General features: G+C 39.1%; 1 protein-coding gene across 3 annotated transcripts in view; it reads right to left on the bottom strand.

The window, feature by feature from the left end:
• The window catches only part of DCAF5 (DDB1 and CUL4 associated factor 5), an 84543-nt gene that overhangs the window by 15324 nt on the left and 54104 nt on the right, over positions 1-15115 (bottom strand). For all 3 annotated transcript variants that reach the window (XM_004681751.2, XM_012724593.1, XM_012724594.1), the window contains exon 7: positions 4104-4170. In XM_004681751.2, coding sequence (XP_004681808.1) covers positions 4104-4170 — 67 coding nt within the window. The remainder of the gene's footprint in view (positions 1-4103; positions 4171-15115) is intronic.

The following is a 15115-nucleotide window of genomic DNA, read 5'->3' as shown; positions in this document are numbered from 1 at the left end:
GGGGGACACCAAAGGTGTGCATGCACATAGAAAAGGTCATTTGAGAAGGTGACCAAAGGGGAGAGGAGGCCACAGGAGAAATCAAACTTGTTAGCACCTTGGTCTTGGGCTTTTACCAGACCAATAGAGAAAATAAAGTTCTTATTGTGATTACCTGTTCCTCTCTTGATAAAATAGGTAAGTGACTGGTCATCCTTGATCCAAGCAGGAGGAGTCAAGTCAGTGCTATTCTTTAGTCAGAATAAATCTACTTCTGGTTGTAAAGGTCTCAAAGGCAAGACTGTGGGGCTGCTTGTTGCAGGTGTCTTCTTCAAACCAGTATGTCCCCTAAGTGCCAGGGAATAGCAGGATATTTTACTCAGGCTTTCTGATCCTATTCCATCCACAAGTGCAGCCCTTTGGGGCTTTTGATGGAGAACCTGGCAAGTCCATTCTCTGTTCTTAATGTTCTCTCCTTTAGTGGTTCTTTATCTTCTTTTCTCATACAGGTTCAAAATCTGGCAAATACCTTGCGAAGCAGGCCTCTCCCACTAGGTCACCTTACCTCCTAGGCACTGTATTGCTGTGGGAATTTCATCCTGCCATTCCAGCCCACCCTCCTAGCAACCTGTGTGACACCAGCACTCAGCATGTGTCCTAAGGGGAAAACTGGCCAGGTGTTTGGGTCCCTCTAGATTCCACAATCCTATGAATCTACGGTGGCCATCAAAAATTAATTTCTTTGATCCTAGTCTGTCTAGGATGCCCAAACTGCACCCTATATATATATTTCCCTTGTAAAGAAAATGGTCAGCATCTTATGCTCAGCTAAGGAGAGCTCTTCCCTCCTTAGAACTTAAGTTCTTCTAGCACACATTTGTCACCACAGCTTTCCGACATCTTTAAAAATACAGTTTCTGTCCCTCCCTGGTGGCGCAGCGGGTTCAAGCACAGCACTAAGAATCAAAAGCCACTTCCACATGAGTTCGATCCCCGCCTGCTTCAGAGGTGACCCACATAGCGCGGCAGACCTCTCCTGACCCACCCGCTGCTCCCCTCAGCAGTGTACTTCCTTGATCTGCCTGTTCTGCTCCCCGCTCTATCTTGGGTGAATCCTCTCACTGCCCCTGCAACTTTGGCCTGTACCCCAGTTATATATGAGTAAATAAATAAATCTTTTTTAAAAAATAGTTTCTGTAATTTGTTTTTTGTGGTTAAGGCAGTAGGAGCGAGCTATTACATCCTAAGTGGAATCTGAAGTCTAAAGCTATTTTTAAAATAGAAATTTTATCTTTTTCAGTTTTTTTTTTTAAAGATTTATTTATTTGTGCATACAGAACTGGGGTACAGGCTAGAGGCTCAGGGGTGGTGAGAGGCTTCACCAGAGACAGAGTGGGGAGCAGAACAGGCAGATCTATGAAGTACACTGCTGAGGGGAGCAGCGAGCGGGTCAGGAGAGGTCTGCCACGCCATGTGGTCACCTCCGGGGCAGGCGGGATTCGAACTCATGCGGAAGTGGCTTTAGCTTCTCAGTGCTGTGCTTTAACCCGCTGCGCACCAGGGAGGGCCTTTCAGTTTTTTAATAGAAATTTTATATATAATTTTTTTCTCAAAATTTTCCCATTTTATCTACTTCCCCAAAGTTCAGCCTAATATAGTAGTATGAAAATTTTATAATTTACCAACAAAAATGTAAACACAAATTTAAATTTTAAAATAAGATTTAAAAAATTTATTTATGCATATAAGAACTGAGATATAGGCCAGAGGTACATGGGTAAAAGGATTCACTAGCGTGGGGAGTATAACAGGCAGATCTACTGAAATACAAAGCTTGAGGGGAGCAGTGGGCGAGACAGGAGGAGATCGAACTCATGCCATAGTGGCTGGCAATAGCTTGACAGCACTGAGACTTTAGTCTCTGCACTACTAGGGAGGCTGCTAAAATTTTTTTATATACTATGCTTGTAAGACTTCAAATATTATATTGTTGTATGAGATTCAAGTTACCATTACAATTATTACTTATAATAATTATTACAGTTATTACTCAAAACAAATATACTTTTATTGGTTTTTTTCTTTTTAAAGATTTTTATTTATTTATTTTTGTGTAGAAGAACTGGAGTGTAGGCCAGAGGTGTGGGGTTGAAAGGATTCACCAGAGACAGAGTGGGGAGCAGGGCAGGTGGATCTGCTGAGATATACTGCTGAGGGGAGCAGATAGGTCTGCTGCACCATATGTGGGTCAGCTTCCCGTCCCGGGACTGAACTCTGTGCTGTGGCGGTGACAGCACTAAGACTAACCCCTAGGCCACAGGGAGGCCCACTTTCAATGGAAACCTATTACATATAAAGTAACTTATTCTAAGTGCCTAGGATAAAGGAAGAAATAGGGGTTAGTTGGGTTACAGCCCTAGAAGATATTTCAGACTCTTTGGCACTGTTAAAGGTTTTATGTCTCAGGGCAATACATCATGCTAAGGTTCATTGGTTATCTTGGGCTTTCTGGTTTATTTTTTTGTGAAACAGAAAAAGGACAAATGAAAAAGGGGAGTGAGTGGGAAAGGAGCATGGATACTGTCTTACAATTTTTTTTATAAAAGATTACATGTGTAATTTGAAAATCTGAAATGAATTTCTTTAAACCCTCTGTGCCTGTTAATCACCCTTAGAAATCTGTCTCCATGTTTGAGTACGCCAATCCTAAATGAGCCATCAGTTCTTGCCAACCCATATATTACATACTTACATAGATAGTCTGACAATAACCCACACCTTAAGTTAGTACAGAAATCAGCAGAGTGAGGGAAAAAAGTATAATGCTATTGCTAATTCTTTCCTCTTCTTTCTTCATACAAACATGAAAAAGACCCCTGAGGAAAACAGTCTTGGGGGGGGGGGGAATGAAAATGATCCAACTACTTATTTCAAAAGTCACATTAAATAATTAAAATTTTTTTAACAACAAGTAAAAGGCACAAATAAGTACAAAGATTATTTTGGAGATTGGGAGATTTAATATAGAATGATCTCTGGTGCAGAATATCACTTTTTGTTCAGTCAGACTATTGTTCTCTCATCTGGTGTGCTTCATAGGTAAGCGGCTTCACTAAAGCTTTCCAAAGGGGAAAAGGCCTTTAGCAACTTGTTTAGTAACCAGCCCTCAGCAATAAGCTAGTTATACCGCAAGTGGGCTTGATGAGTTTTGAAAGGCAGATGTTTGGTAACAATATTGCTAATTCAGCAACAGGCAAGCTGACAACTTCCCCTTAAGCACTAGACACCTTTGTGTCAGTTCTCAGCATAGTTCACTATCACTTTCCAGTTTGATGCTAGGTATCACCTGAAGCAGATCACTGTATTATGCTCTTTTTATAATAAAGAAATATACTTAAAAAAAAAAAAAAACAGTAGATAGTAGCCCATTTAACACACATTTCTGCATGTGAGGTTATTATAAAAAATGAAAAATGATCTAGGCTGTTTGAAACTTCAAATTTGAGGAAAGCTGCAGATTTTTCCACAGTAAATCTAGAGCAAATGCAAAATATGTCTTCCTAATTCCTCTGATGTCTGTTTTGGGCCAAATCACCAGCACTGTACTAAGTAGTCAACAAAGTTAGTCTCCCTTCAGTTAACACCATCAAGGAGGCCAAAGAAAAGAAGCCCTGACTACTGCTTGTAGAGTAATAAGCAGGAATGTGGAGATGTATAATAAAGGAAAAGCAAGACTGCAATATTCCAGATGTGAAATAAAGAAAAAAGGACATAAAAGAGATCTATTAAGTCAAAGAAAGGCTCTTTGAAGAAAAACAAAAATCTAAGCATCATTGTGTTACATAAGGCTATGTATGAAGGCTATAATTAAAGCTGGATTCTAATTTTTAATTTAAAATTTTCTTCAATCACCTTTCCAATAAAATTATTTTATTAATAGAGAAATACCTTCCTCTTTAGATATGTACTTTCAGGACACAACATGAAAAAGTCAAGATTAGCAGCAGATTTATACTACAGATATATATACACATATATATGTATATACACACACATTCTCTCTCTCTCTCTCTCTCTCTCTCTCACACACACACACACACACACACACACACACACACACTCACCTGCTTCAGGATCTGCAGGTATTCTCCACATGTACAGATTGAAGTCATCAGAGCCTGAAAGGATATACTGTTGAGACAAAAATACATATGTGTATTATTTATATATTGATTGGTAATGTCTACCTTTACAAGGGAAGATTTTTCAAGAATAAGGTAAATGGATATATATTCATAAGGCACTACACACAAAATACTCATAAGTATTTGCAAATCAAAAGGCTCACTTATTAGTAGAAAACAGTCCAACTCAAAAATGGGCAAATAGAAAATATACAAATGGCCAATAAACATACAAAAAGATGCTTAAGGAGTGCCTCCCTGGTGGCACAAGAGGTTAAGGCTCATGAAGCTACCCACAGCCACTGCAGTACAAGTTCAATCCCCAGCCAGGGAGATAAATTATCCACATGGCACAGCAGACCTCTCCTGTCTTGCTCACTGCTCCCCTCAGCAGCGTATTTCAATCAATCCACCTGTTCTGCTCACCATTTTCTCTGGTGACTCCTCTCACCCCTGACACCTCTAGCCTATTCCCCAGTTTTTGTGCATAAATAAATAAAGGTTAAAAGTTAAACTCTGAACTACCATGTAACCCAGCATTTCACTCCCATATGTATATTAAAAAACTGAAAGTAGGAACCTGAGATATCCCTTAAATATGGTTAAAATGGTAACTTTGAGGTTATGTATATTTACTATAATTTTTCAAAAAGAATTTTTAGTGCAGGAAAAAAAAACATAGGTGCTTCCCAGAAATCTTTTATGCAAGGCCAAGTATCTGGAACTTTCCTGCTATCAACTGACATCTCTTGAGCAGGAAATTGCTGCCAATCTAGTCACAAGTTAGTGGTATAAGCCAGGGGTATAAGCAATCCCTTTTCATGTGGCTGCTTCACACTGCTTGATCTAAAAAAATAGGACACTAAGCCATACCTTTCTAACTAAGACTCATAAAAACATTATCAAACATTGTCTATCAGCAGCCAGTGAGCAATTCTGAGAGCTCATTTATTTCCAAAGATTAACAAAAGTGCTTTGAGGTAAATAATACTTCCTGCCCTTTGCCTCCCATGCCCATATCCTTTGAAAAAGCAGTCCATAGCTTTCTTTTTTCAAAGATTAATTTATTTATGCATACTAGAATTGGGATACAAGCAGAGGTGTGGGGGGTGAGAAGATTCACCAGAGACAAAGTGGGGAGCAGAACAGGCAGATCTACTGAAATACACTGCTGAGGGGAGCAATGGGCGAGACAGGAGAAGTCTGCTGCACCATGTGGGCTCCCTCCCAGGCCAGGGACTGAACTCATGCCACAGCAGCTATGATAGCTTCATTTTGCTACTACTTAGCCTGCTGCACCACCAGGGAGGCCCGAGGTCCATACTTTTCTAAAGAAAACTTTTCACTTAAAAATGACACCAAACGGGCCCTCCCTGGTGGCACAGAGGGTTAAAGCACTGCACTAAGAAACTAAAGCCACTTCCATATGAGTTCGATTCCCTCCTGCCCCGGAGGCGACCACATGGCGAGGCAGACCTCTCCTGACCCGCCCTCAGCAGTGTACTTCACTGATCTGCCTGTTCTGCTTCCCGCTCTGTCTCTGGTGAATCCTCTCACCCTTCGCATCTCTGGCCTGTACCCCAGTTCTGTACAAATAAATAAATAAATCTTTAAAAAAAAAAATGACACCAAATGATTTCAAAAAGTGTACTCCAACATCTGTGGACCAATGTAAATACTTTACAACCATTAAAAATCAATTTACCTGTCTTCAAAACTTGAAATCTTGTGGGAACAAGAAGAAAGAAGGCAAAGATGGGCATGTTTAAAGGCTAAAAAAACACTATCCAAAGGGAAAAAATGATTTGGTCCAGGGCATAGTGGAGTCAGTGGTATTTTGATATAGCAGCCAGAAAGGACGAACACACTATTTGAGGCTCAATTAGTTGTAAGATTCTATGATGACTCTGAAAGAATGGTGGAAGCCAAATCAGAGCTTGAAATTCTTAAGTTTTCCAAGTCATTACTACTTGACCAACTGTGTTCGTCCTTTCTGGCTGCTATATCAAAATACCACTATTTGAGGCTCAATTAGTTGTAAGATTCTATGATGACTCTGTGAAAGAATGGTGGAAGCCAAATCAGAGCTTGAAGTTCTTAAGTATTCCAAGTCATTACTACTTGACACAAACATGCTCATGGAGAGAAAGACTAATCCTGTTAACTTTGACTTTAAAAAGTTTCCTTAACATAAAAAAAAAACCCAAACAATTGGATTTTAAAAAGTGCACAGGATATGAAGACATATCTCCAAAAAAGAAATATATAATATATATAAAATGGCTATGTTCAAATGGCCAAGAAGTACATGAACAGATTGCTCAATATCCCTAACATCAGGGAAATGTCTATCAAACCACAAGATACCACCTCACATCCATTAGGAAGGCTACTATCAAAACAACAGAAATTAGTTCCTCAAAGTTAAAAAAAGTTGCCATAGAGCCAACAACTTAACTTTCAATCTGAAAGAACTGAAAGCAGGATCTGTAAAAGGTATTTGTACACATGTGTTGATAACAGCATTACTCACAATAGCCAAGAGGAAGCAACCCAAGTCTGCTAATAGATAAGTGAATAAATAAAAATGTGGCATATACATACAGTAGAATATAATTCAGTCTTTAAAAAGAAGGAAAATTATGATACACTACAAGAATGAATCATGAACTTAAGTGAAATAAGCAGTCACAAAAAAACAAATACTATGTGATTCCATTTATGAGGTATCTAGACTAGTCAGACTGATAGACACAGAAAGTAGCACAGTGCTTACAAAGGACTAGGGAGGATGAGGAGTCAATATGTAACGGTACAAAGTTTTGGCTTTACAAAATGAAAATGGTAACATTTGTTGTGTAAATGGTTACACAACAAAGTGAATGTACTTACTATGACACTCAGCATTTGAAAAGAAGAATCCTTGTTGCTGCCCTGCCTTAGATATCCATTAACTCCCAGCGTTTATGCAACTATCTCAGTTGAAGTTAGGAAGTCTGAATTCAAGAACCTAAGGGTTTTCCTCTCAAAGCTTGTTTGGCAAAAACACCTACTAGTTAGGAGGAATGATTCATTCATTCCATCCTAACTAAGCACCAGGTACTCTGGTACTTAAAAATATATGAAAGGTAAATTCTGGGCTCCTAAGGGACTTAAATCAAGCAGAAAAATTTCATTTGAATATGCGGCCACCATGCCATAAAGTAGAAAGCACTAGGGACTATTATGAGAAATAAGGTGCTTGGTGACTTGCAATGAGGCAAGACAAGCATTGAGCCAACTTTGGGTAAAAAGGTAATGAAAAAGTTGAAAAGAAAGAAAAAAAAAAGCTATGGTGTGTAGTCTACTGTTTTAAAAGACATGGTCCTTGATACCCTGTTTGTATCACTCAAGTCTTACTTTAAAGATTTTATTTATTTATGCATACAAGAGCTGGGTATAGGCCAGAAGGTGCAAGTGTGTGTGTGTGTGTGTGTGTGTGTGTGTGAGAGAGAGAGAGAGAGAGAGAGAGAGAGAGAGAGAGAGAGAGAGAGGGCTCACTAGAGACACTTTGAGGGTTAGAAAAGGCAGACTGACTGAAATACACCACTGAGGGGAACAGCAGGTGGGTCAGCTCCATGGCCGGGGAGCGAACTCATGCTGCAGTGGTTGCTGATAGCTTTATGGGGCTGAGACTTAACCTCTTGCACCACTTGGGAGGGCCAGGTCTTACTTCTTGATCTCCAATTGCTATAACCAAAGCCTAGGAGGCTGCAGATTCAACCAATGACTCGAGAATTGGCGTATTAATATCCCAGTCACCAGATCTGAAGAGTGTTCTATACCGTTCTCCTCAGGTTCAAATTCCAAGTACCCATAATTGCACTTGACTCATTATTCTTTCTCTCCCTAATTCATTTCTCTGTTCCTTTATGATTTCCTGCATTTGCAAGTAAACTACTCACCCTAGAAGTGAAACCCAAATTAATACATATAGAGGGGTAGGCAAGGAAACAAAAAAACTGTCCACTAGCAATTTATGTATGATATTTAAGTGATATATAACTTACTTATTATCCAGCTTCTCATCATTTCAGGTGTATTTAAAAGCATCTATAAAACATTGCATAAAAATCTTGCTATCCTTTCCCTCTCATATCTTCCACAAACTAAACAAAAAAATATTAAAGGAGAGTGAATCAAGGGTAGGCTTATCAGAAGTTTACTATTTCATTGTAAAGGATTCGTATTCTTTTATTTGTTCAGCTATTCACCAGGGAAAGCAAGACAAAGTAAAGGGGACTCCTAGAGAGCATGCCTTAGATAACTCCCACAGAGTTAAGGCCTTTTGGATTTAATGTGACAGTAGTTCCTAAAATACACAGAAAATATATACAGTGTACAGACTTCCACTAAGGGGTGAAGGCAACTCCTGCTCCTCTCTTCCTTTTAGAAACACTACAGGGAATGCTTCCAAAGAGGGGGTCTTGACCTGCTGCTGTCTAGTCAAGCCATTTAAGAATTCACACACACTAGAATCACAAAACTTCCCTGAAGAATTCATTTATGGAATTTCATGGTTGTCTACTGGGCCACTTCCAATATTAAAAGTTGGCTGCCGAGGATACTGCTGACTGTGGGAGACTGAAATAAAACTGAATTCATCCCTTTATTCATTAAGCAAATATTTATCGAATGTCTACTATGTATGGGGCACAATTCCAGGGAAAGGAACACAGAGCTGATCAAAAGGGCCCTGTCGCTGCCCACATGAAGTTTAAATTTTATTGGGTGGGAAGAAGAAAAGCATATGCATATACAATGAGAGACTGGATTGGGGGATAAAGAGGTTAAAAGAATATGTAAAGTGTCCAGTAAGTGTTATAGAGAAAAAATAAAAATCAGGTTAGCACAGGGAGTACTAGCAGTGTTAGTACCCATTTCACATACAGAGATCACAGAAGGGTTCTCTGGTAAAATGACATTTTCAGCAGACCCTGAAGGAAATGAGGGAGCAAGTTATATGGATATCTGTGAAAATAACATTCCAGGATAAGAAACAGAGTTCTTGGGTTATTTCAAAATACATGGTAGGCAAAAGAGCTCTTTTGCCTTTCTTAAAACAAACAAACAAGAAAAAAAACCCACAGAAATAAAGATAGTAGGCTCAGTACAGAGATATATTAATATCATCATACCAGCTGTAATGATTTCTTCTTCTAAAGCTATGTTGGAAGGGTTCATCTCCCAAGCTCACGTTGTAGCTGCTAGTGGGTAATCTTTACCAGCAAGCCCATGAATATGGGATACAAGGGATGAGCAAGAAAACAAAAACCAAATGGTGCCCAAACCAATCACTACACAAAGAAACCAAACTACATCGTTATCTCCAAATTTATGAAACACAATAATTATCAAATTAATCAGAAAACTGAACTTCAGGTGATGAAACTTTAGGTTTTCGGTTTCTCCCACTTTCCTTTTTATTTTATCTACTTTCATAGAGAATCTGCATAGGGAATCCGGTATTAAATCTGAAGCTGACCCAAAGTAATAGGCCTCGTGCCTAGATAACAGCAAAGTTCAGCGTCAGATAGCCCTTCATAAACAGGTAAGCTACAGAAGTATAATAGGAAAAAGAGGTGAATCAAAATTTCCATGTTTTACATTTCTATTCCTTTTTGTGATGTGAGACTTCATAGCTAACACTAACATTTAAAACATCACCATGAAAAATCCTAAAGATTACTTTTTAGTTTCAGGAAAGAAAAAAGTAAATAAGGTGATACCAAGTTTATGGCTGTGTAGGGATACAAATACAGACTTCACTACCTTCTCTTATGTCCTTGACCTCATTCTAAACAGTGAGGGGTCGGTGACAAATTAAATCTCTCTTCACGTGAGTCTTTTTACATTGCTTCCTAACTGAGACGGAAAGCTCCAAAAAAGGAGTATGGCTTAGCTAGCCCATTATCTAGGCAACAAAGGTCTACTTCCCAAAATACTGTGGGTTGGAGAGAAGTTGGGAGATCTACAGACTACTTCAGAGAGTGGAAGACATAATTAAGTAATTTGGTTTTATGGGTAAAAATGGCAATACCAAAACAAAAATAAGCATAAAATGTTGTATGGATCCAAGGCATCCAAAATCCCTCCCAAAGTTTGGCCACAGTCTGACCCATCTGTTTATTCATTCTCTAGTCCAAAGGGGCAGTGTGTTTACTAATTTTGATGCAGCCTGGTCATTTTAAGCAAAGTGAACTGAGGCTAGTGCGTTTTATCTAATCTATCGTCAGTTTGGGATATTAACTTGTTCAAGCGTAGGCGCAGGGCAACAACTGCTCCTCTCAGTAATTTCAGAAGGAACCTCACCATTCAAAAGAGATAACTGCATTAGCATTCTGTCACTGTGTCATCTGCCCACAAGTCTTCTGATGACCCTGTATAGAAAACAGTCACTCACCTAACATTTCCTACTCAGGCAGACAGCTGTAATACAAGAATTCCTACCCCTCCATTCTTTAGCATTCTCAAATTACACATACTCTCAAGAAAGACCTTTTTTTATTTGCAGAGGTGTTCATATAGCTGAATGTCAAGAGAAACTTGGGCCTCTAAATATACAGACAATCTTTGTATAGTCACCCAAGAAATTTTTAATAAATTGAAGGTTTAAAGGATCTAAATGTGGCAACCATAGGAAAGCTGCTTACTGAGTAGGAGCTTACTGGGGGAAAAAAAAAAATCACACACAAATTTATGAGTCATCTTTAAGCAAAGCAACCATTAATATTTCTCCCTCTCTAAAACTTTTTAAGTGTTAATGTTTAAACCAATCAAAAAAAGGGACAAATATGGAATACAGATAAGTACCTATAAATGATATTCTAAGGCCTCACAGGGTTTATAAATATGGATATATATTCATTCGTTTCTCATCCACTCAAAATCCACACTGAAAAGAGGAAAAGTATTTTTTTTTAAAGATTTATTTATTTATGCATACAGAACTGGGGTACAGGCCAGAGGCGGTGAGAGGCTTCACCAGAGACAGAGTGGGGAACAGGACAGGCAGATAGACGAAGTACACTGCTGAGGGGAGCAGCGGGTGGGTCAGGAGAGGTCTGCCACACCATGTGGTCACCTCTGGGGCAGGCGGGAATCGAACTCATGCGGAAGCGGCTTTAGAATCTCAATGCTGTGCTTTAACCCGCTGCACCACCAGGGAGGGCCCGAGGAAAAGTATTTTTATAAGAGAGATAGGCCTGATATACTCTAAGGATAACAAAAATATTTATTTATTTTTGCATAGAAGAACTGGAATGTAAGCCAGAGGGGCGAAAGTGGAGGGGGGTGGTGGTGAGAGGATTCATCGAAGACACAGTGGGAAGCAGAACAGGCAGATCAACTGAAATACACTGCTGAGGGGAGCAGTGGGTGAGACAGGAGAGATCTGCTGCACCATGCGAGTCAGCTTCCCAGCTGGGGATCAAAATCAAACCATTGTGGTGATAGTGCTGAAATTTAACTTGTAGAGCATTGGGGAGACCCCCCAAAATATTTCTTAACAGACCATCTGTTAACAGAGAAATCTCTTTCTGCTCAATTCTAAGTATGTGTATACATATGTGCGTGTCTGTGCAGTATGTGAATATGTGTTTGCACAGCATTTGATATTCTCCAACAACAGCTGATGGAAAAGGAAACATCAGTTAATAGTCCCTGAGTGCTTATCAACTTACACAGTTCTCTCCAATGCTTCTTCCACAATAATTGATTAATTATCCTTCAGTAAATGGCATGGCTGTTTAGCTAACTGTATTGACTAGAACAGAAAAACCACATGGCTTTCTAGACTAGATCAGTAACATCAGAGATTACTACTTAACACTTAAACACACCTTTTAGACCTCCTGACCTTTGTGAAAGGGGCAAAATTGTGATTGAATAATTTTGTGATGTGCGCTCTAAAAGACTATGTTCAGAAAAAGGATTGCCAGGGCCCTCCCTGGTGGTGCTTTAACGGGTTAAAGCACAACACTATGAAGCTATTGCAAACACTTTACTGCAGCATGAGTTCAATCCCCAGCCAGTGAGGGGACCCACATGGTATGGCAGACCTCTCCTGACCCAACCACTGCTCCCCTAAGCAGTGTATTTCAGTACATCTGCCTGTTCTGCTCCCTGCTCTGTCTCTGGTGAATCTTCTGACTGTCCCCGCCCCCCCCGCCCCCCCCCCCGTATACTTAAATAAATTAAAAAAAAAAAAAGAAGAAAAGAGAAAAGCTTGCCAACCAGTAAATAATAATATATCTTTGATTAAATATACCATCCGAAGTAGTCAGGGAAATTCTTCTTTGGAAATGGAAGTCATAGACTTTTTTTATTTATAGTAGGAGCAACAGAATTCCATTGGCTCCCAATAAAAGTACACAAAAATGCATACTCATAAGATTATGCCTTTTTTTTTGTATGTGAAGTTACACTATTCTTGATTCTTTAGACCATTTGCCATTTCAGCTCCATTAGGCTCCTGGAATTTTCAGTTTATTAAAATAACTAACCTTTATAGGTTCTGAGTAGGAAAATTTCTATTAATAAAGAAATGTTCCATAGAGACAGCCAATAATAGTCAAACAATCAGAAGGGAAGAAATAAAAAAAATGCTCTGACTCTCCAATGACTGCCTATATTAAAAAAGGAGCCTATATTAGTTAAATATGAATCTTTATTTGGCCAAACTTTCCTGGAAACCTGGGCAAGATGAAGACCATAAACCAAAAGGAATTTAGCAATCAATCTCTTCTCTGTGGCTCTCAGTTCTTGTCTGTGAGGACTGATAATGGCATCACTTACTTCAGTCTGCCTATGAGAAGTTACACTCTTCATTTACCAAGGGTCTCCAACAATTCAGAAGCAGCTTCTTCTCCAAAGTTTGAAGACCCCCCCGAAAAGAGGCAATGCTACTGAAAGTAAAAATTCTAAGGAGGAGGGAGCAGATCAAAGAAGAAAGGTTATATATACTCTGTTCCCTTCATTAATTATCTATTTATCGATAAAGGATTTCCTAATAAAGCCCAGAGTACTAGCCAGGCAGGATATAGTAAAGAATTGCCATATTCTGTCACCACATCAATTCCACTTATTCCTAAGAAATCAGGTCACCTATTTATTGGTCCTTTAAGCTGAACAATTATAAATCAGATCTATCTAGCAGGCCAGCATATACACTCCAAAACTTTTTAAGGTTTCTAAATTCTAAAATTGCATAGTTAATGGACTAAAAGTTGGTCTTATCCATAGGTAAAATGCTAGGTTTCAGGAGTTCCATAAATTTCTTAATATTATATGCAAAACTATGTGCATACATACATTTTTCTGAAATGACTCTTCATAGCTTTTTAGATGTTCAAGGTGATTCAGGATTTAAAAATTATAAATGACAGAGTTAATAAACAAGTAATATCCACATTACCTTCTCCTTCTAAAATAAAAGTCTCCTAAAATATCCACCTAAATAATATACATGATAAAGAATTCCTCCGCCACAACATTCAGTATTCAGCTTTCCCTCTATCAGCCCGTGAAGGACTGTATTGCCACCTGCTCTCCATACCACAGGTGGCAGGATACCTATGAGAAAGAGGGGTAAATGCAACCAGAGACAAGAGACTGAGTTTAGTCCTGGTTCTTCTACCAGTTAGATATGCCACATTAAACTACTCCAGGTCTGTGCTTGTAAGAGCTGGGGTGCAGGCCAGAGGTATTACTTCAAGGAGAGGAGACCATATGGCATGCCAGGTCCCCAAGTGAGCTTAGTCAGGGCTGCACAGGGTTATACAAAAAGCAAAGTTATAACTTCACTGGTTTGGAGCACTTTTGCTGGTTAATTCCTACACCTCTGTTATATCCATACAATGTCAACATAGAGAGGTTAAGTGGTGATGTAATGTCTGAGGCCAGGCTATATACTCAAGGCCACTTTGTTAAAGTCACAAGGCACAGTCAACTCTCCTCTTCAGGGGACAAGACAGGATAATTTCATTATCATGATTTCGGGAGCACTGCCATCTACCATGTTCAAAAGAAAGACACATAAGTGATCTCAGAATTCAGATGTCCCAGTGCTCAGCTCTTTCAAGAAAACATGCTATCTCCTTCCTTATCCACCCCACTTTCAGCAAAATGGGGTCATTAGGTCAGACTTTAGATGTGGCAAAAGAAAAGAGTTAAAAGTTATCATAATGTCCATTTCTAGGCCACATACACCTAGTAGCTTAAGAGACTTACTTCCTAAATGCCTGAGCTCTATGCTGGACTCTCACAATGTAGGGCAAGAGCCATTTAAGGAATTGTGAAAGAAGGAGAACAAAAGCCAAATGCTGTCTTACAAGTGTGTGTCAGAAAAGTCAGCAGGTGGAAAACTGGCCTTCTATCACCCTGTTAAAGAGACTGGCTCACAGAACATGCACAGGGAAGTGTGAAGCTTGGGAGACAGAATGTACCTGTCACTCAGGTACATTCAGGGCTTCAGGAAGAAAAATAAAAACAAACAAAATTCAAGCACAATATGAAAGAAAGAAGAACTCAGGGTTCAGGTAGCCTCCAGAGGAAGAAATGTTGCTTTACTATAGGTCTCCTCACTATACTGCAAGGCTAGAAGGTGATCTGGCTTTAAAAAAAAAAAAAAAGTTAAAGCCTTAACTTGGGGCTATTTCTGATGATGCCCAATCTAATGTCACTTATATCATCTTTATCTGATAATAGAAATGATAATTAATTAATTAAAAGATTATACTTAAATGAAAGGGGAGTCAGATTTATATAGGGCTTTGAAAGAAAACCGCAAGAGGTACCATCTGGCACTCATGTGACTGTCTACACAGTGCCTGACATAGACTGACATACAGTAGATGCTCAGTAAATATTGCTTTCTTATTTTAAAAGATGGTGGGCAGGGGGAGTACAAAGGA

This window comes from Condylura cristata, unplaced genomic scaffold (assembly GCF_000260355.1).
Source record: "Condylura cristata isolate star-nosed mole 26May11 unplaced genomic scaffold, ConCri1.0 scaffold00013, whole genome shotgun sequence".
NCBI classification, from domain to species: Eukaryota; Metazoa; Chordata; class Mammalia; order Eulipotyphla; family Talpidae; genus Condylura; species Condylura cristata.
This window is presented reverse-complemented; position numbering and strand designations above follow the sequence as displayed.